Source organism: Thamnophis sirtalis, unplaced genomic scaffold, assembly GCF_051295495.1.
Source record: "Thamnophis sirtalis isolate CommonGarterSnake01/CBP01778 unplaced genomic scaffold, rThaSir2_p1.2 scaffold_2, whole genome shotgun sequence".
In the NCBI taxonomy this organism is placed as follows: domain Eukaryota; kingdom Metazoa; phylum Chordata; class Lepidosauria; order Squamata; family Natricidae; genus Thamnophis; species Thamnophis sirtalis.
Window position 1 is genome coordinate 3622146 of NW_028261382.1, and position 25189 is coordinate 3647334.

General features: G+C 43.7%; 1 protein-coding gene across 2 annotated transcripts; it reads left to right on the forward strand.

Annotated features, from left to right (window-relative positions):
- The first annotated feature begins 2263 nt into the window (after window positions 1-2263).
- On the forward strand, window positions 2264-24844 carry NRG4 (neuregulin 4). 2 transcript variants are annotated; one of them, XM_087704019.1, is made up of 8 exons: window positions 2264-2334; window positions 11987-12063; window positions 14397-14463; window positions 17304-17397; window positions 20549-20698; window positions 21644-21723; window positions 22752-22838; window positions 24357-24844. In XM_087704019.1, exons 3-7 carry the CDS (start codon window positions 14454-14456, stop codon window positions 22763-22765), a joined length of 348 nt encoding a protein of 115 aa, XP_087560145.1. In that variant the 5' UTR covers window positions 2264-2334; window positions 11987-12063; window positions 14397-14453; the 3' UTR covers window positions 22766-22838; window positions 24357-24844. The 2 variants fall into 2 exon arrangements, with proteins under 2 accessions (XP_087560145.1, XP_087560146.1); XM_087704020.1 differs by lacking the exon at window positions 2264-2334 and adding an exon at window positions 10524-11829.
- Window positions 24845-25189: the final 345 nt, after the last annotated feature.

The following is a 25189-nucleotide window of genomic DNA, read 5'->3' on the forward strand; positions in this document are numbered from 1 at the left end:
TGGGATTATAGTATCAAGTAAAACAATAGACGTGTTTGTTGTGGTTTATTTTTTACTTCGCTACATATAGCAAAACTGATTTATTTATAATTAATGTAACTTTGTATTGGAATATTAGAAACCATGTTGAATAGCAGGCCATAAAATGATGAAGCATTTGTGAAATGAGAAAACACAACTGAGGCTGTCATTTCTTGTGATCTGTGACAGCATCATAAAAAACTGAAATTGCAAGGCCAAGTTGATGCAAAAAGAAATCTTTTATACCGAGTGTAAGAATTGAGTTTATAACCCTTGTATAATTTATAAGAATATCTCTGGGGAATCTTCTAAGCCAAGATATGCATTTATTTATGCCTTTATTAATTTCTAATACGATGCATTCATTTTGGCTAGCCTGTCATCTGCAATACTCTCTTACGTTTAAGTTTAAAATTTCTATTAAAAAAATCATCTGAATAAAATAAGAATGGGTGATAATCAGGGGTGAGATCCAGCAGGTTCTGACAGGTTCTGGAGAACCGGAAATGGAAATTTTGAGTAGTTCGGAGAACCGGCAAATACTACCTGTGGCTGGCCCCAGCAGTGGGGAGGGAATGGGGATTTTGCACCAGGAGTGGGGAGGGAATGGAGATTTTGCAGTATCCTTTCCCCAGCAGTGGGAAGGAAATGGGGATTTTGCAGTATTCTTCCCCCAGGAGTGGGGAGGAAATTGAGATTTTGCACCAGGAGTGGGGAGGGAATGGGGATTTTGCAGTATCCTTCCCCCAGGAGTTGCCACCTGTATTGTGCCAATACATTAATGACCTCCTAGGTTCATTGGGAAAGGATGCGTTGGCTTAGTGGCTAAGATGCTGAGCTTGTCGATCAGAAAGGTCAGCAGTTCTGCATTTCGAATCCCTAGCACCGCGTAACGGAGTGAGCTCCCATGACTTGTCCCAGCTTCTGCCAACCTAGCAGTTCGAAACCACATTAAAAATGCAAGTAGAGAAATAGGAACCACCTTTGGTGGGAAGGTAACAGCGTTCCGTGCACCTTTGGCGTTTAGTCATGCCGGCCACATGACCACGGAGACGTCTTCGGACAATGCCGGCTCTTCAGCTTTGAAACGGAGATGAGCACTGCCCCCTAGAGTCAGGAACGACTAGCACATATGTGCAATGGGAATGTTTACCTTTACCTTAGGTTCACTGGGAAGAAATTGATGCGTACGAAGGCCAATGCCAACTGAAGAATTGGCAGCTGCATTAAAACAATTCTGCGCCTTGTATTACATGTGCTATTGCTAACGCAATGAATATTTCATATCCAAAATTAGAGTTATGTTCTTTCTACTCGGTATTATTTTGATTATGCTGAAGCACAACTATCTGTGCAGCTTAATGCTTCATGGCAGACAAAACTCCATCTGCGTGTATTTCTGTCTCATTTAGCTTGCCAGCAGTGATCAAATCTACATATTGAATGATGACTTTACAAGCTGATTTGAAAATATGCCCTGCACTCCAGCAGCACAGACTGTAACAACATAACTGTACTTTTTGCACACTGGTTTGAAGTCAAATCCTCACCAGGTTCAGTGGAACTAAATCCTGAATCAAAAAAAGGAGACATAAATTGGAAGATAAAATGCTACTCCAAAAGTCACATTCACACTTACTGAAGCTGTTTATATATTGGCTTAAACGCTGGAAAGCAGATTAATCCCTTTTGAAATAAATAGTAAAAGTCACCCCATCTTCAAAAAAGAGAGAGTATTTTAAGAGAGGATCTATTTTAAAGCAGGGATGAGTCACCTGTATTTCCACCTGTGTACCTTTTTTGAAGCAAAACCTTAAATTAGAGAGGTAAATTAGAAAAGAAAGTGACAATAGGAATATAGTACCTTGAAATGCAGAGGAAGTGAATTCCTCGTTTTTATTTGTTGAGCAACAATTAGCAGCAAAGAACAGTTGCTATGTTATTCTTGACCTAGAGGAGGGAGTAGTTACATTTTTAGTCTGCTTTTAAGTTCTGAACTATTAACAGTGACAATTCAAGATGATTTTTTTAAAAAAAAGAACTGTTTAAATACATTACAAAAAATGAATTTCTGATAGGTCCCTTCTGCCCTGGACATTGAGGTATAAAACAATTAGCAATTGACACACTTTGTGCCAAAATTTGCCAACAAGTGGGAAATCTAAGATTGGGTTGAATTCCAATTTATATATGGCAACGGTTCGCCTTTTTAAAGTCCTAATAAATTTCCTTTCTTCCTTTAGGCGATCACAGGCATCAACTTTGCACTGAGAATAAATTCTGTCATCCCAACAAAAACATGAATAATTGCAGGTAAGTTGTTGTCTCACATCTGCCTTCTATCAGTTAAACATTTACTGTATTTTTCAGACTATAAGACTCAACAAAGTATAAGACGCACCAAGATTTTGAAGAGGTAGATTTAAAAAAAAGTTTTTGCCCTCCCCGGCAAAAAATGGGCCCGTTTTTGTGTGTGCAAAAAACAGGTTGTGCTGAGGGTTTTCTAGGCTGTAGAATGTTCCTGAGGGCTGGGGAGGGGAAAAACACCCGTTTTTGCAAACAACGGGCCCGTTTTTTGCTCGTTTTTGCCCTCCCCAGCCCCCAGGAGCAGTTTGCAGGCATCCCAAATCCTCTGGCCATCCATTTTTGCAAAAAACAGGATGTGTGAGGCGGGGTTTTGGGAGGCCAAAAAATGCTGCATTCAGTGTATGAGACGCACCCAGATTTTCACCCTCTTTTTTTGGGGGAAAAAGGTGCATCTTATACTCTGAAAAATACGATACTTGGCCCACCACGGGCCACTTGCTAAGCCTCAAAACTAAAAAAGACTCCAATTGCAAAACCAGTGAAGTTACCACAAACCCCAAAACTGGGGTTGACAATCCAGATTCAAAGTTACGACCTCTCTGCTCCCCTTTCGTGTGGCCACATTTCGAATGCTCAGCAAACGGCCCACGTTAATAGTTGTTTGCAATGCCCCGCCATCACGAGACCATGATTGACAGTTTTTGCCATAAAACCAGCATTATGTGTCAAATTTCTAGTAAAAACTGCGCCAGAGCAAACAACCACTGCCCCCCCCCTTTTTATGAATGCTGCAAAAAAGGCTATTAAAATTCTGTTCACATGTTTACGACTGTCCTGATTTATGGCCCAAATCGTGGGCTCAATTGCGGGTCGTACGTTGTCCTCAAGTTACAACAGTCCATTTAGTGACCGTTTGAAGTTGCGATCTTCTGACAAGGAAAGTCAATGGGGAAGCCGGCTTCACTTGACCACCGGGTCGCTAATTGAACAGCAAGAAATGTCGTAATACGGGGCAAAACTCACCGAACAAATGTTTCTCTTTGCAACATAAATTTCGGGCTCGGTGGCGGGTCGTAAATCAAGGACTACCTGTACTGTGTGGACATCTCAACGTACGGTGGTAGGCGGTCAGCTTCCTGCTTTCATTGCAAGCTGCACCAGGTTGGAAGGGAAATTCTTGGCTTCCCCGGGGCCTCGCCTCCTGTTTCCAGATCATTACTGTTGTGCTGAGTCAGGAATATTATGCATTTGCTGCGCAAGCATGCTTCCAGTGGCACGTTGCAGTGGGAATCACATTATTCTGGGCTCCAATAGATTATGTGCTAAAGCACCATCAGAAAGAAAGCCCCAGCACTCCTTTGCTGTAGGAAATGGAGATTATTTGCTTCGACGCCACTTCAGAGCATACTGTAGTGGCCAATTTGTGGAAATTTTTTTGGGGGAAAGGGTATTTTTGAGGTTTGAAGGCTTACAACACCATTTTTTTTGAATAGTACTATAACATCATATATCAATGGAAAGATAGTTTAATCAAGAATGTAATGCAACAAAGTCTGTTCAATTATCTGTATTCTATGAAAAGTTATAGCCAAGTGTAGCCAGTAATAAAACTCAGTTAATAGAAGCAGTCATTCAATCTTGGTTTCACATTATAACAGCTGCAGAACTAAAAGACTTGGTTCACTCCAGGGGAAAATGTTGTAAGGCCATAATTCCTGCTAAAGGTTACCCAACGAAGTATTAACTGACATGGTGATAATTTTTGTATATCTCATTTTTTCTATGTGTTTCATGTTTCTTCTTCATAGCTGCTTCTAATAGCAAATATTTCATAAAGCATTACAGTCTTGATTAAATTATCTTTCTATTGATATATAGGTTTATGGTATTATTAAAAAAAAGTGGTGTTTTTAGCCATCAAACCTCAAAAATACTGTTCACTTTTCCCAAGGTTTCTGCAATTTTAGCCACTACTGTAAAGTGTTCTCCATAAGGAGGAGAAGGAGGAAGAAGAAGAGGAGAAGGAGGAGGAGGAAAAGGAGGAGGAAGGAGGAGGAGGAAGAAGAGGACAAGGGAGAGGGAGAAGAAGAAGAGGAAGAGGAAGGAGAAGGAGGAGAAAAAGAAGAAAAGGAGGAAGAGGAAGAATAAGAAGGAGGAAGAAGAAGAGGCTGAGGGAGAGGGAGAAGGAGGAGGAGGAAGGAGGAGGAAGGAGGAGGAGGAGGAAGAAGAGGACAAGGGAGAGGGAAAGAAGAAGAGGAGGAGGAGGAAGAGGAAGGAGAAGGAGGAGAAAAAGAAGAAAAGGAGGAGAAAAAGAAGAAAAGGAGGAAGAGGAAGAAGGAGGAAGAAGAAGAGGCTGAGGGAGAGGGAGAAGGAGGAGGAGGAGGAGGAGGAAGAGGAAAAGGGAGAAGGAGAAGAAGGAGGAGGAGGAAGAGGAAGGAGAAGGAGAAGGAGGAGAAAAAGAGAAAAGGAGGAAGAGGAAGAATAAGGAGGAAGAAGAAGAGGCTGAGGGAGAGGGAGAAGGAGGAGGAGGAGGAGGAAGAAGAAGGAGGAGAAGAAGAAAAGGAGGAGGAAGAGGAAAAAGGAAGAACAAGAAGAGGCTGAGGGAGAAAGAGAAGGAAGAGAAGAAGAGGAGGAGGAGAAGGAAGGAGTTGTTAATTAGGCTTAGCTACTAGACATTGCAGTGGGAAACTGCTCAGTTTTGGGAGCACCTCACAAACCATCGGTATGACGTTCACATCCAGTTACCTGTTACAAAAGTGAGGATGATCCCCCCCTTTGGCTGCTCCATCTTCATTTAATGGAGGTGAGCCACAGCTTCACTTTTGCTCAAGGCTGAACTGTGCACCTCTGTCATTTTCAGACACTAATCCCAGAGAGGCTAGAATTACAACCCGCTATCCTTCCGCGGGGTGCATATCATAAATAGAATATTGTTCATTAATCGGGAGAGCATACCTTACTCTCTTGCTTGAAATTCAACAGTTGTGCAATATCTTAAAGATGAGGAAAAAACATTAATACGGCACAAAGGCACCAAAGGACTGCAATTCATTTCATTTCATTTCATTTCGATCACTTCCAGGACTTAAATAATAAGATTTAAGTCTTAAAAAGTGTTTAAAAGTTCTTTTTTTTAAAAAAAAATTATTTTATCAATTTCATATATACATTCACAATTATATGATCTCATAACTGTTATTAATAATATGTATTTATAACCATTTTTTTCCCTACAGTTGACAATATACTTGAAGATTGCTTTTTAAACATCCCATAGATCCATCTTATCTTACAACGGTCCTACTTCTTCTTCCCTCCCTCCCTCTTTCCTTCCCTCGTTTCTTCTCTCCTACTCCCCTTCCTTCCCTCCCTCCTTCCCCTTCCCTCCTTCTCTCCTTCCTTCCTTCCCTCCTTTCTTTTCTCCTTCTCTCCTTCCTTCCCTCCTTCCTTCCCTCCTTGCTTTCCTCCCTCCTTCCTACCCCCCTTTCTTCTCTTTCTTCTCTCCTTCCTTCCTTCCTTCCTTCCTCCTCTCCTTTCCCTTCTCTTCTTCCCCTTCCTCCCCTTTACCCTTCCCCTCTTCTTCCCATTCCTCCCCTCTTTCCTACTCTTACATTCCCTCCCATTCCTTCCTTAAAAGTTCTTTGTTGCTTTATTCCAAATTAAATGTTGGAGGGGGGGGGAATGTTTCCAGAGAATGCAAACTTGGTAGCTTGAATGTCACATATATTTTTTTGCTCGTTAACTGAAATAATTTTAGTAGATGGCTTTCTCAGACACACAGAAAATTCTCCCACCCAGACCATTAATTTCGGTGTTGATCTACAGCACACTTGTAAATCGATTATTGTACTAAAATGCATTTGCATTTGCTTAGATCATCTGATTTTTTCCAAAACGGCATTTAGCATGTGTCAAATTATTTTGCTGAGTCTCGCTCTTCCAGCCTTAGTTTTTTAAAGAGTAGTGGCTCCCTTTGTAAACTAGAATTATCGTTGTGAGCAGCTTCACAGTAAGTTACTACCTTCACGCCTCCTATTAGAAACCAGGGTTCAGCGTTTCTCACCATCTTTAAATATATATATATATATCAGCGGTGGGTTCCTACCAGTTCGCACCTATTCGGTAGAACCGGTTCGTCAAATCTACCGAACCGGTTAGAAGAGGTTCCACCAGAAAGCAGGCCACACCTACAGAAGAGGTTCCTAAAATTTTTGAAACCACCACTGACGCACGCGGACACACACACACACACACACACACACAGACTCACAAAGAGAGAGAAAGAGAAAGGAAGAAAGAAATTCTCAGTTGCTGCTCCGACGCTATGGAACAATCTCCCCGTGGAGATTCGTACCCTGACCACAGTCCAGGCCTTCCGCACAGCCCTCAAGATCTGGCTAGCCCGTCAGGCCTGGGGATAAATTTTCTTGCCCCTCCCGAATGCTGAGTGAATGTTGTGTTATAGTACCTTTTAGTTATCTCACATTTTTTTTTCTGTATTTTGTCTTTCACTCCCCTTCCCTTACTATTGTAAGCCGCCCTGAGTCCCCTCAGGGAAAAGGGCGGCCTATAAATGCTAAATAAAATCTAAAAAATCTAAATCTAAAATAAAGAAAAAAAGAAAGAAAAAGTGAGAAAGATATGAAAGAAAAAAAGGAAAAAGGGACAGAGAGACAAAAAGAAGGAAAGAGAGAGAGAGAGAGAAAGAGAGAAAACATATGGCCGACAAGCCACTCCCATCAGGTCACATGGCTGGCAAGCCACTCCCACAAAGGAGGCCACACCCACAGAGTAGGTTCGAAAAGTTTTTGAAACCCACCACTGATATGCACCAAAGACAAATTCCTTGTGTGTCCAACCACACTTGGCCAATAAAGAATTCTATTCTATTCTATTCTATGCTATTCTATTCTACATTCCTCCTATTCCATTCCATTCTCTATTATATTCTATTCAATTCAATTCTATTCCATTCCATTCTCTATTCTATTCTATTCTATTCCTATTCTATTCTATTCTACATTCCTCCTATTCCATTCCATTCTCTATTCTATTCTATTCCATTCCATTCTATTCCATTCCATTCTCTATTCTATTCTATTCCATTCCATTCCATTCTCTATTCTATTCTATTCCTATTCTATTCTCTATTCTATTCTATTCCTATTCTATTCTATTCTAAATATTTTGCTATGCTATTCTATTCTATTTTCTATCCCATTCTATGTCAGCTACTCTTAGTTCAATAAAACCGCAGAGTGACTACCATTAAGGTTATAGTAATGGATATTACATATGCACTTCAACTTCAAGAGGCAGAAACATAGCTGGGTATGAAACCATCCAGCCTCCACTTTTCTCTAGTTATCTTCAAGTTTCTTAACCATTGTCCTTTCTGCTTTGAGAAGCAATAACAATCCGTTGACAAGAGAGAAATGGCTGACGTGTAGTAGAAACTGTCTACAAGGGGCTTTCTCGCTCTAGTAAAACCTGCCTGTAATCAGTTAATATCATCTTGCTGTCACAATACACCTTCCTGAAAACCTCAAGAGGCCTCAAGGATGGTTTTTCCTCCACTCCCACCCACCCCCTCCCATGGTAACCAGAGGGAGCATCTCAAGAAAACAAAGCTACACTGAAAACACGGACCTGCGTAAATTAAACCTGTAACTCACAGCACTTCTAATATCTCCTGTTTGCAACCTATTATGTTTACCAATCTCTTGAGTCAAGTCCTGGGGACTAACTCTCTGTAGGCTTTTTTTTAGGGGCAACAGTGAGGACATTGCTTGCCCCATCTTCCAAGACGTTTGAAAAAAATCTATCTATTTTAATCAGAATAGAGCTTGGAGGGATCTTGGAGGACTTCTAATCCAACCCCTTCCTCAAGCAGGAGACCCCCATACCGTGTCAGAATATCCAGTCTCTCCTTAAAAACCTCCAGTGTTGGAGGCAAGTGTTGGAGGTTAATTCTCCTTGCTGTCAGGAAGTTCGTCCTTAATTCCAGGTTGATTCTCTCCTTGATTAGTTTCCATCCATCGTTTTTCATTTTTTTAAAGGTAAAAGGTTTCCCTTGCACATCTGTGCTAGTGCTTCCCGACTCTAGGGGGCGATGCTCATCTCCGTTTCAAAGCCGAAGAACCAGCGCTGTCCGAAGACGTCTCCGTGGTCATGTGGCCGGCATGACTCAATGCAGAAGGCGCACGGAGCGCTGTTCCCTTCCCACCAAAGGTGGTTCCTATTTTTCTACTTGCATCTTTTACGTGCTTTTGAACTGCTAGATTGGAAGAAGCTGGGACAAGCAACGGGAGCTCGCTCCGTTACGCGGCGCTAGGGATTCGAACCGCCAACGTTTCTGATTGACAACCTCAGCGTCTTTTTCTGAGTTTAGACCCCGACAAATTCATTAAAAAAAACAACACACCCAGGGGTAACAAATATTCTTCATGAATTTTTGTCCCACGTCCGTGGCATTCGTTTCCACCGCTGGTTTGAAAAACCTTATAGTTTTCTTCCCTTCCTCCGAATCAAAAGGTTGGAAATGCTTCTATAAATCTGGGATACCAGTCAGGATTTATCCGTGGTGCCTCGTCATCCCTCGCCTTCCCCAGAGCTCTTGAGCCCTTCTGCCCATGCTGTGTTCATTAATCAGCTGGGCTGATCTCTCGATGCCTTGAAGGTGAGGATTCTTTCAAGGTTGAAGCCACGAAAATAAAGGACTTGGTAAGAGGAGAAGTCGTCCCGAGGCAAAAAAAACTGGTGTTTACCTCTCTAGTCTCCTCCCAACCACCCAATAACACCTCCCCCCTCCACACCTCTATTTTAGATTAGATTAACAGAGTTGGAAGGGACCTTGTAAGTCATCTAGTCCAACCCCAAGCAGGAGAGCCTACACCAGAGGCCTTCAAACTTGGCAACTCTAAGACTGGTGGACTTCAACTCCCAGAATTCTCCAGCCAGCATGGTAGTTTTGAGGAACCCACAGCCTTTGCCAAGAAAATATTTTGGCTAGGAGATCAATTCCATCTCTCCCCGTCATTAAATTCTTGGGAATGTAATGATCAATGCCATTGTCAACATGAAGAGGTCGGTCTCTGGCCTGAAAGGATGGAGCCCGTAGGACAGGCTGGAATAAGATTGTAGTATGAAGCATCACCTGTTGTTTTTTTTTTTTTAAATTCTGAATACTCCCACTGACTATGTCAGCGAATTTGTCCCTGTATTTTTATGACAAAGTGAATCACCCTGTGAGTTCCAGATAAGAAAGATAATTTCCTACACCATGTCACAAAATATTTTGGCGTGAGAAACAAGTTGCTGGGAGAGATTCAGGAACCATAAATTCCACAAATCCCCACTGCCCCAACACCCCCCCCCCTTTATCAGCGTAGCATTCCTATCTGTGATGCAAAAACTGAGATTTGGTTTGTATGGACCGTTACCATAGCTGCATTTCCAAAATGCAAGATGTACATTATTTTTCCCGTGGCTTCGTCTGGAATTCTGGAAGGTGCTTCCACAAAATCTGATTAGGAATAGTAGGTTTATGTAGTATATTGATGCAACTGGTTCCCCCACTTGCAATGGATGGCTGTGAAGGTTGGACCACAAGGAAGGCTGAACGCCAAAGAACGGAGGCCTTTGAATTCTGGTGCTGGAGAAGATTCCTGCATTGAGTCCCTTGGACTGCAAGGCCATCCAACCGGTCAGTCCTAGAGGAAATCCACCCTGATGGATCTTTAGAAGGCCAGATCTTGAAGAGGAAACTCGAAGACTTTGGCCACCTAATGAGAAGGAAGAAGGACTCCCTGGAGAAGAGCCTCATGCTGGGAACGATGGGGGGCAAAAGAAGAAGAAAGGGATGGCAGAGAAGGACGTGGCTGGATGGAGTCACCGAAGCAGCCGGCGTGAGCTTCAATGGACTCCAGAGGATGGTAGAGGACAGGAAGGCCTAGAGGAACGTTGTCCATGGGGTCGTGATGGGTGGACACAACTTCACAAATAACAACAACAACAATCAAAAAATGTGAAGAGAGAAAGAGAGGGAGAAGGAATAGTGGAGAAGAGGAGAAAAGAGAAAGGGAGGAGGAGGAGGAGGAGGAGGAGGAAGAAGAAGAAGAAGAAGAAAGAAGAGGAAGAGGAAGAAGAACAAGAAGACGGAGAAGGAGGTGGCTGGATGGAGTCACCAAAGCAGTTGGCCTGAGCTTCAATGGTCTCCAGAGGATGGTAGAGGACAGGAAGGCCTGGAGGAACATTGTCCGTGGGGTCGCGATGGGTCAGACACGACTTCACAACTAACAACAACAGGTTTATGTACACTAAATCTTGGGCTAGGTTCCAAGTGAGAACAATCAACCCATGGAACAGAAGTTGCCTTCAGAAGTTGTGGGAGCTTCATCACTGGAGGCTTTCAAGAAGAGACACATCTGTCAGAAATGGTGTATATGGTCTCCTGCTTGCCCGGGTGTGAGTTGGACTAGATGATCTATAAGATCCCTTCCAACTTCGCTAATCTATCTATATGCGATTATAGGATTCAGAATTTGAAAATGGTAACCGAGAATGTTAAAACAATCTGTGGCTTGGCGTTTCCCGACTCTCTCCTTCCGTACCCAAGAACTTTCAGGAAGTCTAAATTCAGCTAGGCTCAACCTTTTTTAAAAGCGTCGATCTCATTATTTCTAGATAGGTGCGTGAAACAATAGCGGTACGAATGCTTTAGGAGTTCGTACTCGATTCCATACCTCATTGGGGGGTGGTGGGGGTGGTGAGGAGTTCGACAGCCCCAAACCCCTCACCTTTTACGCTTGCGTGAAACGGGAAAATTCTTCCGTCTCGCTCCCCTTCAAAATGCATGCAGTGCAAAAAAAAATAATAAAAATAAATAAACCCCATCTGTTTCACAATCTGTCTGTGTCAGATGTAAAAAAAAAAATTAAAAGGTGGTAAAAATGTCCTTGGCACATAAATAACCCTGAGACTGTCCTAAGGGCACTGACCTAACGCTCAAGCCGCTTTATAGGAAGGAGTTGTGCATAAGGGCCATTGTAGAATTGCAGGCAGGAGTTTCTCTGGAGTCCGCGTGGAGTCGGAGGGAATGAAATGCCTGTCGGACCTGGTAACTAGAGAACGGCCCCTGTTGTTGTCCTCGGTGTTTTGTGTTGTGTTGCGTTGCTATTTGGGTGCTGCCTTGGAGTTCCCGTCCAATGTCAGTGACAGTTCACTTTACGGTCAAAGTCTTCTCAGAGACTGACAGGTGGTAAAAATGAGTCCCGGGAGAACAAATAGGGCGGTACACCTGCCCACACCGGGCCTCTTGTGTATACTTCGGTGTGCCTGTCAAACCTCACCCACGCTCCACCATGCCGTCCTATAAATCCCCAGCTTTCGAGGCATCGGATGCATAAATGCCGAGTCTCGGGGGGGATGAGCAGAGAGCTTTAACCTGCTTTGTGGTGTTTTGATCTGGGGCGGAGGGCTTGGGATACTCACCCCTCCCAGGTAAGCCTCTTTTCGTTTCGCTCTAAACCGCTTGTTTTGAAAACTGCGCTCCCTTACCTATCTGGAAGGTCGATGAGGCATGGGAAAAAGCCACGAGGCAAAACAGGGGCCAGGCTTACATAACACAAGGAGTTGTATTTCCATCTCTGTATTGCAGAATCAGCAGACGCCGAGAAACAACAGAGACATCAATTCACCTTGCGAGGAGCGCCGGTATTTGGTTATAGTGACAGAGTAAGTATAGATACTCCTCGCCTTATTGCGGTTTGGATGTTTTAGGTTTCCAACTCCGTTAGAAAGGACCTTGTAGGTCATCGAATCCAATCCCAACCATTTCGGAATAAATTATTGATAAATCCGTACTTGGGTTATCCTTCGCGGGTAAGCGTTTTATTTTCACAACGATGCCATGCGCTTAGGTTCTTTGATGCACAGGTAAAAAGTACTTCAAGTGCAGAAATTAAATATCGGCAACTCAGGGGCCACCAAAGGAAAACATAAGCCGATGATGAATTAAGTAGCAAGAGGCAGTTCCGGTGTAAATGTCTTGCAGCAAACTTTATACAAAGGGAAAGGTCATGGGGTGTTATTCCATTTACCTTGTTCCACTTTTCAAAACGTTACTGTAGAAATAAGGAAAACATTTTTCTTCCAAAAAAAACACCACCCCACAGACAAATATGTATTTGAGGGAAAACAGCACGTAAGTTAATATGTTGTTTAGCGGAGTATAAATCTGGTTACTTTGCCAAGAACTCCCTCAGGCTAAAATATTATAAATCTGGAAATGAGTTCTCTTGAAATCACTTCGTTCTATTTGGGACTATATTTGTGTAGAATTGCTTTTTAAATGGGCATTATGGTTTTGTAACTAGGCTCTTAAATATTTTGAATCTTAAGAATTTTCTTGTAAATAATCCGGTTTCAAATTATTATTTTTTTGCCCTGTATAACTTGGAAGAAGTAATCATTGGAAATGATAATAGAGTTCGCATGCTGGTAGGTTCTCATCCTTCCAACTTGAGTAAAAAAGATAGTTCTCCAGCCTGATTCAAATTTAGAACTAAATAAATGAGATTACAATGATTTATGTGCTCATTTATACTCTTAAATATCATTCTCATTGCAGTCTTGTGATTCTCAGGGGCTCCCAGGGTGTATAAAAACATTAAAAAGCCTGCAATGCCATTAAAATAAAATGAGATCAAACCTTAGGCATGCTTACCTAGAAGTAAGTTCCTTTATAGCTTGACTTTGGAGAGTGAAGTTCCTTCACACTTGCCTTTGTCATCCTTCAGTGTTTCTCAACCTTGGCAACTTGAAATGCTCAACTCCCAGAATTTCCCAAATCAGCATGCAAATTGGGAATTCCCCGGGGACTAAGGAATGCTAGCTTAGGGATTTCTGGAAACTGAAGTCCACACCCCTTAAACTTGCCAAAGTTGAGTAACGCTCTCCTGCTGGGTATTTCTCGGGGATTTTGTGTTATGTACTTGTGAAATATTCCCGTACATTATAAATTCCTTAAGTGGATGTCAGAAAAATGTGACATTTCCTAATGTCCACATTCTCTCGTGACAACTGGCGTGAGAAAACTATGTCCAGCGTCTGATAAAGCAACTTTTAAAGGTCTTTCCGGGGTAGGGGAAGCCACGCGATGACTTTCCTAAGGGACACGACTGAACCGAGATTGATTTTTAGCGGGAAGTCCTGCAGGAAGCGGACTAAAAATAGCCAGGAGCTGGTGTACCCTACCTGCGGTTGTGTGTTGCACAAGATCTTGAAAGAGTTCTTCTGGAGGGGTGTACAAAAGTGATTCCTCTGCTTATTAAACTTGTACGCTGCTCGGTTTTTTGTCAGCCGTCTCCCTAAATTAGAAAGAGGTTTGGGGGCGCAAATTATATAGCAGTAGACTTAGCAGTAGACTTATATACCGCTTCATAGGCCTTTCAGGCCTCTCTAAGCGGTTTACAGAGAGTCAGCATATTGCCCCCAACAATCTGGGTCCTCATTTTACCCACCTCGGAAGGATGGAAGGCTGAGTCAACCCTGAGCCGGTGAGATTTGAACTGCTGACCTGCTGATCTAGCAGTAGCCTGCAGTGCTGCATTTAACCACTGCGCCACCTTGGCTCTTATGAGTAAGGTTTGGGGGGTACAGCTCCCAGAAAAAGGGTTATTGTAAAGCAGCTAAAATGTAGGGTTAGTCCTGAATCAACTCAGATCATCTCAAGAATCTCTGCGGTGTTTGAACATGTTCATTTATTTCTTGTAAGATTTCCAGGAATCTTAGCAATTCTGTTGGAACAAGGGAACCTTAAAAAAAAAAAAACAGATTTTTTTTTTCCAAATTAGTACCAGTAAGCCAACAAAAGTTTTGCCAAGTCCAGGGAAGTTTTGCCATTCTATTTAAAATTAATTGAGTTTGTGTAGAGCATTAAAATCATTCATTATCTATAGCGAGTAAGGTAATGTATTCCGTCTTGATGTTTAACCCAAGTAGCAGTTAATCAGAAAGCAGACATTCGGATTAAAATAAGGGTGTGGTTTTTTTCCTTCTCTCTGCAGGGCAATTTTTGAAGACTTAGCCTGTGTCCAAGAATTACAAATTGTGGTCAGAATAATATGCGAACAGGTAATCCCATGAACCTTTTTGTTTATTCTAACATTAAGTTATATCTATTTGGAATAACGTACACTTTGCATAGCTGGATGTTCACATATTTTAATTGTTTTGAAGGCTGGTCAGAATGTGATGCTAATAATAATCTTTAGAGAATTCAAAGTACTTTATAGACTGGATAAACTCAAATATATTCAAATTATGATTTGGTGGATACAGGCGTGTGTTGTTTATATTGGTTTTCTCATTACATATGGCAGTGGTTCCCAAACTTGGCAACTTTAAGACTTGTGGACTTCAACTCCCAGAATTCTCCAGCCTGGCTGGAGAATTCTGGGAGTTGAAGTCCACAAGTCTTAAAGTTGCCAAGTTTGGGAACCTCTGACATATGGGGTATAATTCATTTTTGCCTTTTAAAATCAGTGCAATATAACGTTATAGCCAAACCAACCAATTATAATTTGAGGTGTCCTTCAAAATCTGGAATCAAATTGTGAATGGCAGTCTAGTTTTGATAATTACAGAATACCACAGTTGGAAGGGACCTTGGAGGTCTTCTAGTCCAACCCCCTTGCTCAGGCAGGAAATCCTATATCACTTCAGACAAATGGTTGTGCAATCTCTTCTTAAAAACTTCCAGTGTTGGAGCATTCACAACTTCTGGAGCCAAGTTGTTCCACCCATTAATGGTTCTTAAAATCCTTATATGAAGCAAATTTCCACTCATGGTTTCACTATGGATTTATTTTTCAAGCCTCTTGATGGAGACGTGTAAAATCCTCTGTGTTTTAATTCTGTCTGCTTTAATAATTTGGCCTGCAGAGTTCTCAGGTTGCCTTGCTAGTCTGGTTTTGTGCTTCTCACCTCCTCATCTGCCCTGTCTCTCCACCTACACGTAGATCAATAACAAAAATCCAGCTGGCAGGTTTTCCTGACTCCTAGGACCTGAACCTTTTAACTTACGAATTGTAAACCAGCACATTCGTTTCCCCCCAATTTTAAAACACACGAGTGGAACTTCTCCAAAGAAAAAGAAAAAGTCAAATTTAGACCCTCGAGTCATAAAGAGTTACGGGCTTATTGCAAACTTCCTCTTGGGCAGGGTATTAAAAATAATAATAAATAATTTATTTTGCCCAAGAATATTTGGAATTATTTAGAAACCACTGGCTCCAATGCTTTGGGATCAAATAGATGTTTTTTTAGATCAATACTAGATTTCAAAAGGGTGAAATTTTCTTTGTTTTGTGAGATGAGAAAGGAACAGGGAGGGTTTTTTAATTAATTTCATTTCCTTCGATTCTTCTGGACGGGTTGCCTGAAGTGAGATGATCTATTGCAATTATTCCACTGCTTATTCAACAGACAATTCAGGAAAGTAGGAATGAGACAGCATTGCTCTGTTTTATTCCTCATATGGTTGGGTATTTGCTAAGAGACCATAGCTTGGGAGATGTGAATTCTGGACATTATCTATAAAAAAAACCACCACCTGTTTGTAAATCATTAACTTTGTTATTTTGACCTGGACGCACAAGTTTCAGTCTTAACCTCACATCGGTCGTGTCCAAAACATGAACTCCTGGCAAAAAAAATCTATCCTTTCCTCTCTAAAAAGCCGACGCGAACATCTTCACCAAGCAAAGCCTTCAGCGTAAAAATAGAAGTTCTGGTTGGTTGAGTTTAGTCGGTTAGCATAGAGCAGTACTGGATGAACCAGCTGGTCAGGTTATGAGTCTATAAACCAAACTTATTGATGTCGGGAAGAGTGGGCTGTTCCCCAATTTACTGGCACAGCTCCCTCCTGACTTATGGAGTAACAGCCAGGAAGGAAGATCTCCGTCGGTAGCTGCCATGAACACCACTGCCACCCCCATTTTTAACTCATCAGAGAGAGAGAAAGTGGCATAGAGCAGTGTTTCTCAACCTTGGCAGCTTGAAGATGTTCGGACTTCAACTCCCAGAATTCCCCAGCCAGCGAATGCTGGCTGGGGATTTCTGGGAGTTGAAGTCCGGACATCTTCAAGTTGCCAAGGTTGAGAAACACTGGCATAGAGAGTAGTGGAAATATCTGTTCTGACCGAGGCTTCCTAAGAGCACGAAGCAAACTCCTTGTCCCCTTAAAAACCCCTTTTATTAATTTTACTGTGAATTCTGCTCCTTCACATCCAGCAAAGTCTTTCAAGGGAGGATTTAGTCACAGACCTTATCTGGCTTGGAGAGCTGCCAGGCCGAGATCTGCAGAACTTGGCAAGGAGTCTCGGAGAGTCACGAACCAATTAAGCGAAGTAATTGTCTCCTGCAAACTCCAGTCCCCTTTCGCTCCTCTTTGCGCACACTGGGAACAGGCTCCAGCTGCTCTTCTGCCTCACTGATGTGACCCGGAAGACAGCTGATAGCTGGCTTATGGCCTTGGCCCCCTCTCTGCCTCCGACACAGAGCCCTCATCAGAGCCTTCCCCAGACTCCAGGACTGGCCCATCTTCCTCGCCAACCCCCTTGGCTGTCCGAATCTGCTGGCGGGCCACAAGAATATCAGTCTCTGAATGAGCTTCGCTTTTCAGAATTTGGGCAAGGGGAAATTGCCACAGAGTGTCCCCCCACCCCCACTCCTCAATTTGCAGGTCCGTCAATGTTCCCTGCAGCAGCTTCCTATGCTTCCAAATAAGGATATTTATTATGTCCCCATTTTCAAGGCGGGTAGAAATAGCCAGGACTCTCACACCTAATGTGCAAGTTAGCACCACCTTTCAACTCCATGTGATGCTCCGCTTTTCATGGAGACGGCTTCAGTGTTCAAAAATAACAAAACTTTTTTCAGAAGTTGTTTCCCCCCCCCCACTCCTGTTTTAGATCATGAAGAACTCTGTGGCAGCATTTATGGGTCTTTCTGTCTGAATGGTGGGATCTGTTACACCATACCTTCTGCTTCCAATCCGTTTTGCAGGTAGGCGCAAAACATTGAGAGTTATGCTTGTTGTTTTTTTTCAAAAAATCACGCCGATTGCCCCTTGGCTGGTGCATTAGTTGAACAGTAGGGCTTCCAAAGACAAGGGACGCAGTGGCTCAGGGGCTAAGACACTGAGCTTGTTGATGAGAAAGGTCGGTAGTTTGGCGGTTCGAATCCCGAGCGCCTCATAGCGGAGTGACCTCCTAACAAGCAAAGTCAATAGGGAAGCCAGGTTCACTTAACAACGGCGCTACTAATTTAACAACTGCAGCGATTCGCTTAACAAACGGGGCAAGAAAAGTCATAACACTGGGGAAAAACTCAATTTAAGCAAATTTCTTGCTTAGCGACACAAAATTTTGGGCTCGATTGTGGCCGTAAGTCAAGGACCACCTGTATTGTGCCAATACATTCATGACATCCTAAGTTCACTGGGAAAGGACGCGATGGCTCAGTGGCTAAGGCGCTGAGCTTGTCGATCAGAAAGGTCAGCAGTTCAGCAGTTCGAATCCCTAGCGCCGCGTAACGGAGTGAGCTCCCGTGACTTGTCCCAGCTTCTGCCAACCTAACAGTTCGAAAGCACGTCAAAAATGCAAGTAGAAAAATAGGAGCCACCTTTGGTGGGAAGGGAACAGCGTTCCGTGCGCCTTTGGCGTTGAGTCATGCCGGCCACATGACCACGGAGACATCTTTGGACAGCGCTGGCTCTTCGGCTTTGAAACGGAGATGAGCACCGCCCCCTAGTGTCGGGAATGACTGGCACAGATGTGCGAGGGAACCTTTACCTTTACCTAGGACTTTCAAATGACAGAAATCCTCCGCCCCAAATACTTTTAGAGCTGCCCTTGCTGATTTGACCCGGTGTTATGTTTTATTTGCTTGACAAATGTGATACCCAGCTGCAAAAGTGCTGGTTTAAGGGAAGTCTTTCAGAGCCTCTGCATCAGCTGTTTTCCCAGGCAAGTCCCTAGAGACATAGAGAGAGAACGGTAGGACACACCAAGCCATATTGGCCTCATTGTAGACTGACATATCGCGCCCGGAATAGGGATACCGTCGGGAGAGGGAAAGTCTAAATCCGATCCTTTGGGAGACCTGTGATGCAAGGGAACTTTACGTCACCAAGCGAATGTGTGTCCCCAGAATGACACCATGCTGTTGCCTAACGCATGGGATGGAAATCGATAATTCCCGTTTACCTTTCAGCACTAAATAATTATTGTACTTTATGGTCAAAGTGGGCATTTGAGTGAAAGAGGAAATACTTCCTGAGTGAAAAGAGAGGCTTTTAAAAATCAATGCGGCAGCAAATCCCACAGGAGATAGAGAAAATACGAGTATCTCGGCCCTCGGTGTATGTTATGTATTTGTGTACAGGTAGTCCTCGGGTTATTGAGCCCCAAAATTAATGCCACTGAGCGAAACATTTATTCTGTGAGTTTTTCTCCCGTTTCACGACTTCTCTTGCCAAAGTTGTTAAGGGACTCACCGCAGTTCCTAAGTTAGTAACGTAGTTGTTAAGTGAATCCGGATTCCCCATTGACTTTGCTTGTCAGAAGGTCGCAAAAGGGGATCATCCCCGGGGGCACTGCAACCGTCATAAATACGAGTCGGTTGCTAAGCACCTGAATCCTGATCCCGTGACCATGGGGATGGTGTAAGTGTGAAAAACGGTGCTGTCGTAACCTTGTTGTAAGTTGAGAGCTTTACTTTGTTATTCCAAATAACCTTTTACTCCCAAATAGCTCGGGGGCTAATTTTTTTGTTAGATATACTGTAAAAAAGTTCTCTCTAAGTGGAGAACTTTGTTCCATCTTTCTTCCCCTGTTTACAGGCAATCCCTATTTGTTTCCTAAACCAACATCAGAGGTCAAAGCGTGCCTCCAATTGTACTCGTTCCCTAGGAAATATTTAAACCTTGGTTCTCTCTCCTAAAAAGACTAATTAATCTGCAAAATGTAAATACGGTTTACCTTCATTGTAGTGGTAAATATATGTATACCTACATGCCACAGTCCCGTAGAGTAGGCAATTCTCACAGGGTTACTTATCTGTTAGGCCAGAGTGAAAACGGGATGTTCTCACGTTGCTAAAATCTTCCCTGTAACAAATGGAAAGTGGAGCCATGAAGCAGATGGAATTGTAAGGTGGCAATTTAACATTCGGTTCTGGGAATTTCGTGCACATGACTTCATTGCTGGCGGATAAGATTGCCTTCCTGTGCACATTGTAATTACAATGATCCTTAGGGAATCTTTCAAAGATCCTAACCCAGGGATGGCGAACTTTTTCGGCATGTGCGCGCACCAAAGCACCGGAAACCCCAAGGCCAGCTGGCCAGTGAGCACATGCCTATTTTTTGACCATTTTTCGGGTCGAAAACAGCCTGAAAATGGCTCCCCAAAACAGCCTGAAAAAGGCCCAGAACTGGCCCGAAAAATGTTTTTGGCTGTTTTTCGGCACTGCGGTGCCTGCGAAGAGCAGCTGGCCAGCGGGCATGCCCACAGAGGGCTCTGCGTGCCACATCTGCCACGCGTACTACACCATCACGGTTGCCACCTCTCCCCAGTTCACGTCACAATTCAATGAAAATCCCGCAATAAATGTTTCCCCTTCCTCCGATAGAAGCCTCAATTTTTGCAAGCATCCTTGCAACGAACTTCATTCTGGTTAGGTTTTCTTTATTATTCAGATTTTCCAGTCCTTCTAAGTCGTCACAATCTTTGGTTAGATTCGCACGTCAATATTTCCTTACATGATGGAGATTTATATAGAGCCTTGGTGGCGCAGTGGTCAGAGTGCAGTACTGCAGGCTACTTCTGCTGACTGCCGGCTGCCTGCAATTTGGCAGTTCGAATCTCACCAGGCTCAGGGTTGACTCAGCCTTCCGTCCTTCCGAGGTGGGTAAAATGAGGATTGTTGGGGGCAAGAGGCTCTTGCAGAACAGAGTCAAATGAAGAACAAACAGGGAATTTGAGCAACCTGCACTGCACAAAGTACACTTTCCACAACTTCTTCGCTCTAACGCTCACTGTAACGTGGAGACAACCGAGGAAGCGAAGAGGGAGAGGGAGCACGGACCAACCCTGGAAAGGGGGGAAATGTGGCTTCGTTTCAGCTCACAAACTAACTCCATCTTTGTTCCCAGGTGTGTTGACAACTACACAGGGGCGCGTTGCGAAGCAATCCTGCTCCCCAGCATCAAGAGCCACTCAAGGGGAGAACTGTTTGTAGCCGTGTTGGCGTCCGTCGTCGTTCTCAGCGTCCTGGTAGCTGGAGCGTTTTTTTTCCTGTGCAGGTAAAGCAGGTGAAATGACGTATTGGCCCAAAGAGAGAGATTTGGGCTGTTGGAATCGGCAGAATAAACCTCCCCGTTCTGTCCTCCTATATTTAACGCACGTGCCGTGGCTCTTTTAACGCTCTCCAGAAAGTGTCATTTCCCTTCTTCTCTTCCTAAAAAGAGCGCTCAGGCCGTCTCGTTCCCAGATAAAAACCCTTGACTAATCTTGAGATGCGGGCAGCTGGGTTCCACCACAAAACCGCGGTAGACTAAAGCGCGCTCGCCGAAAGCGCGTACGTGACGTCATCACAGCGTGACGAAAACAGCACGCTGTGAGCGGTAAACTTAAAATTAACGCGTAAATCTAAACCTAACCCCCCCAAACCTAACCCTTAACCTAACCCTATACCTAACCCTTAACCTAACGCTAAACCTAACGCTAACCCTTAACCTAACCCTAAAACTAACCCTAAACCTAACCCTTACTTTTATGTGAATTGGCTTGCTTTAAAAGCGCTTTTTAAAGCGCCCTTTTTTCTCTGCGGTCGTATTTGTCGTGCTGCTGATGACGTCACGTACGCGCTTTAATCGGGCGCGCTTTAGTGGACCGCGGTTTTGACGGGTCACGGGGCAGCTGACTCGCAAATCCGTCGGGCTGCTTTATTTCCTCGGCTGAAATAAAATGAAATAAAACAAAACCTCAAGAGAAGCTGTAAACCTTGAGTCATGGGAAGCTGGCAGACACCCTCTCAAACAAGGCAAACCGCATCGCCCTGAGAGCAGCGTTTAGTTGAGAAAGGCTGGCACGTCTTATGCATCTTATGCTCCGTTTCAGGCCATTTCGTAGCTTTAAGCCGCATCCCATCGGGAAGCGCGATAGGGGAAGCCAAAACCCACCGGCGTCCTTGGATTATCCACCTTCCGTCTCTTTGCCGTCTCACTCCCTTTACCCCTTCTTGCCAGGAAAGGCCAGATCCCACGGGCCAGTGCCCTGGAGCGCGGAGAACAGCTGATTGAGGGAAACGGCAGCCATGCTTGCAACAGTGAGTACTTCTCTGCTCAATAGCTGGTGCAAGTAGGTGGGCGGGGGGGAGAGGATAGGTGTAGGGAAGCTGCCTGCAGCCTCAAAATCAGGAGCTTAAGATTTGCGGAGTTTATTTATTTATTTGTTAGACTTATATACCGCTTCATAGGGCTTTCAGCCCTAAGCGGTTTACAATTTTTTTTTAGCAAATTGAGTCAGCAACTTGCCCCCACAGGTCCTCATTTCACCCACCTCGGAAGGATGGAAGGCTGAGTCGACCTTGAGCCGGTGAGATTTGAACCACTGAACTGCAGATCACAGTCAGCTGAAGTGGCCTGCAGTACTGCACCCTAACCACTGCGCCACCTCGGCTCTTAGCTCTGGGACTTCAACTCCCAGAATTCCCCAGCTAGCTATGTCAGTTTCAAGTACAAGCGTAATGTGAGAATATGCTGGAATTCTGGGAGTTGGAAGTCCGCAGATCTTAAAAGCGGGCAAGGTTGGATGCCCCTGCTCTAAATCCACTTTTTTTTTGTAGTCTTCAACACTTTGGATCACCATCGGTCCTGATTTATTTCGCTATCCAGAGCGATGGTTAGCATGGATATTTTCCTCTACTTCCTTTTTCGGAATAGGAAGTGGAGTCAGAACTGAAAATAAACCCTCTAACTTACAACAAGGTTGCTGTGGGAGATGAGCAGGCTGAGGCCGAGGGAGGGAAGGGTCAAACGCGTCATCAGTCTCGAGTCCCTGCGTGCTCACAAGAGCGCAGTCCAGCCAACCTTGAATTCTTACCTGCCGTCAATTTGCCTTGATGGTTAGTAGTTCGGATTCTCGTTGAGAGCGTAAACTTGCAACAAACCTGTATTTATTTGAAATTCCCGCGTTTCTTGATTTCCCGCGCTTGACCGTCACACCTCCGACCCCTCATCCCAAATCCTGGACCACTGCAGGCCCCAACCCCCAATTCAATACGCCTCCCCCAGGCCCCCCCCCCCCGAATAAAAGATTGCCTTGTGGATCTGATGGAAATTGGTGTCTTTTCAGAAATAACCGAATAAAGAAATCCAAAGAAGGAATTATGGACCAGCTGCAAGAAAAGTGGAAAAGCTGAAACCACGTTGGGAGAATATGGTAAGAGGATGGAACGGATATCTGTGACAAGTGTTGTGCTAATTAAAGATTTACCAGGCCAGTTATATTTAGGATCCCATTTCAAAGGAAAAGGGGCTTGCACAGAGAAGTCTGATGTCTTATGTGCGCATCTCCTCTGCATTTTTCAAACTTTTCCATTTTTTTATTACGGGAGGGTCCTTTTATGCAAAAGCTGCGAGATCACAAGATTCTAATAAATTATTATCCCAATAAAGAAGGGGGGGGGAAAATAAGAACATCTGTTTAGGCTGTGTCCAGTAATTTTGGCCTGCTGCAGAAACGCACGGCGAGAACGAAGAAGCTGTGAATTATTCTCGAGATCTGTTTAGGAACGCTTGAATAATGCAATTTGCTTGGCCAGAAATTATGAATACGTCACATGGGCCCCGCATTTCTCCACCAAGGGCTCTTTTGATGTATGAAAGGAGAATGGGCTGGGATAAGAATTGTATCTGTCCATGCATATGAATGTAAAATTAGATAAGACAATTTATCAGGAAAATGGGAATTCACAAGTTTTTCCTTCCAGTCTCCTACCATCTTTAGTTACTGTCTTCTGTTCAGCCTCCAGAGCCCCAAATGGATGCTCTATTCTAGGATAGGGGGTCAGCATCCGGTGGCTCTGGAGCTGCATGTGGTTCTTTCATCCCTCTGCTGCGGCTCCCTGCCGACAGTTGGCAACACAATTTTGAGAGGAGCTTCCAGTTAGGGGGACGGGGGGAGCGCAGGACGAGCCAGGAGACTCTATGGCAAGGGGCGGGTTTTCCGATCAGCTCCACAATTGATAGGGCTTTCGGTTAGGACAGGTAGAGGAAAAAGGACGCCGCGCTAGGAGGAGACTCTATGGTAGGGGAACCGGATTTCTGGTCGACTCCAGAATTGAACGGGGGGCATCCAGTTAGGACCTTTGTGTCTCTTTGACTGTTTTAAGGTTGCCGACCCCTGTTTTAGGATAACACTGCCTATGCAATTTCTCTTGATGTTGACATTATACTTCTGTTGATGATCCAATCACTACCCTTCCTTTTCCGTTGCTCCCTTACATTGTTGGTTCGTGTCCCATTCTGTGATCCACCCAGATCCGTTTTGCTGCCCAATATTGTCTCAGGGGCAAACAAAAAAGGTTACCGGACGAAGAATAAATGTTAAATAATTCCATGCAGATTTAAGACGGACCCCGAAATAAATACTGCTATGTAAATGCCGCTCCTTTCCTCTCCCTGAACAAAGCGACGCCTTAATAATTGAATGAGATCTTCAAAACGGATTCTTAGGATGAGCCGATGAACAAGTCAAAATTGCTTGTTGTTTTCATGGGGATTTTCCGTTCATTTTTGATGTGCTTAATTAATTCCTGTGGGTGCAACACCAAGAGTGTTAGTTTAATACCTTTGCAAGCTGCCTTGACAGGAATGATGGGAAAGAGAACACGTCATTTGATTTCTTTTTTTTTAAAGGAAAAATCTAATAAAGCCACCGTCTTCTGTGGTTTTTCAGGAATCTTTATCAGCGTTCCCAGATGCATTGAACGAAGAACGTGATTTACAGGACCAAATATCTATGCAGAAATATGCACAGCTTATGTTCTTACTGCTCCCAGACACCGGAGGTCGGAGGGATGTGAAGATGCTGAGAGAGACATTAGAGTCAACTCCATCCTCGGTAATTAAAATAGACAAAATGCTTTTAAAGTATTTCCGAACATTAAGTAGGTAGCATTGAAAAGCTGTTGGACATCTTCCATCCATTTTTATTGAAGGTGAAATCAGCTTTCCGTTTTAGTCTCCTGCAACGGACTTTCCATGTCAGGAGTAAGCGTGGTGAACAAAAAATGAGCCATTTTATGTAAAGGTTTCCAACAACTTACAACGGTGACATCGGGCGAGACTTTTTAGGGTCCTGAGGTAGTCATGCTATTCCTTCCCCCCCCCTTTTGTTTGAAACATTTCCATTTGTAAATAAAGTTTATCCTTTACAAACACGTATCTGAGGTCTCTCAAAATATTCTGTGTTTAAAATTCGTTCATGTGTTGTCCATTGGTTGTAAAAGACAACTAATTAAGAAGCATATGAAGAACGGTTGCAGGAACTGGGTATGTCTAGTTTAATGAAAAGAAGGACTAGGGGAGACATGATAGCAGAGTTCCAATATCTCAGGGGTTGCCCCAAAGAAGAGGGAATCAAGCTATTCTCCAAAGAGGGTAGGACAACAAGCAATGGGTGGAAACTAATCAAGGAGAGAAGCAACCTAGAACTAAGGAGAAACTTCCTGACAGTAAGGACAATTAATCAGTGAAACAGCTTTCCTCCAGAAGTTGTGAATGCCCCAA

Excerpts from the sequence above, each read along its gene's own strand:
- NRG4 (XM_087704019.1), top strand. Across the intron at positions 17,398-20,548 it reads GCTTCCAATCCGTTTTGCAG|GTGTGTTGACAACTACACAG; the intron begins GTAGGCGCAAAA and ends CTTTGTTCCCAG. Across the intron at positions 20,699-21,643 it reads GCGTTTTTTTTCCTGTGCAG|GAAAGGCCAGATCCCACGGG; the intron begins GTAAAGCAGGTG and ends CCTTCTTGCCAG.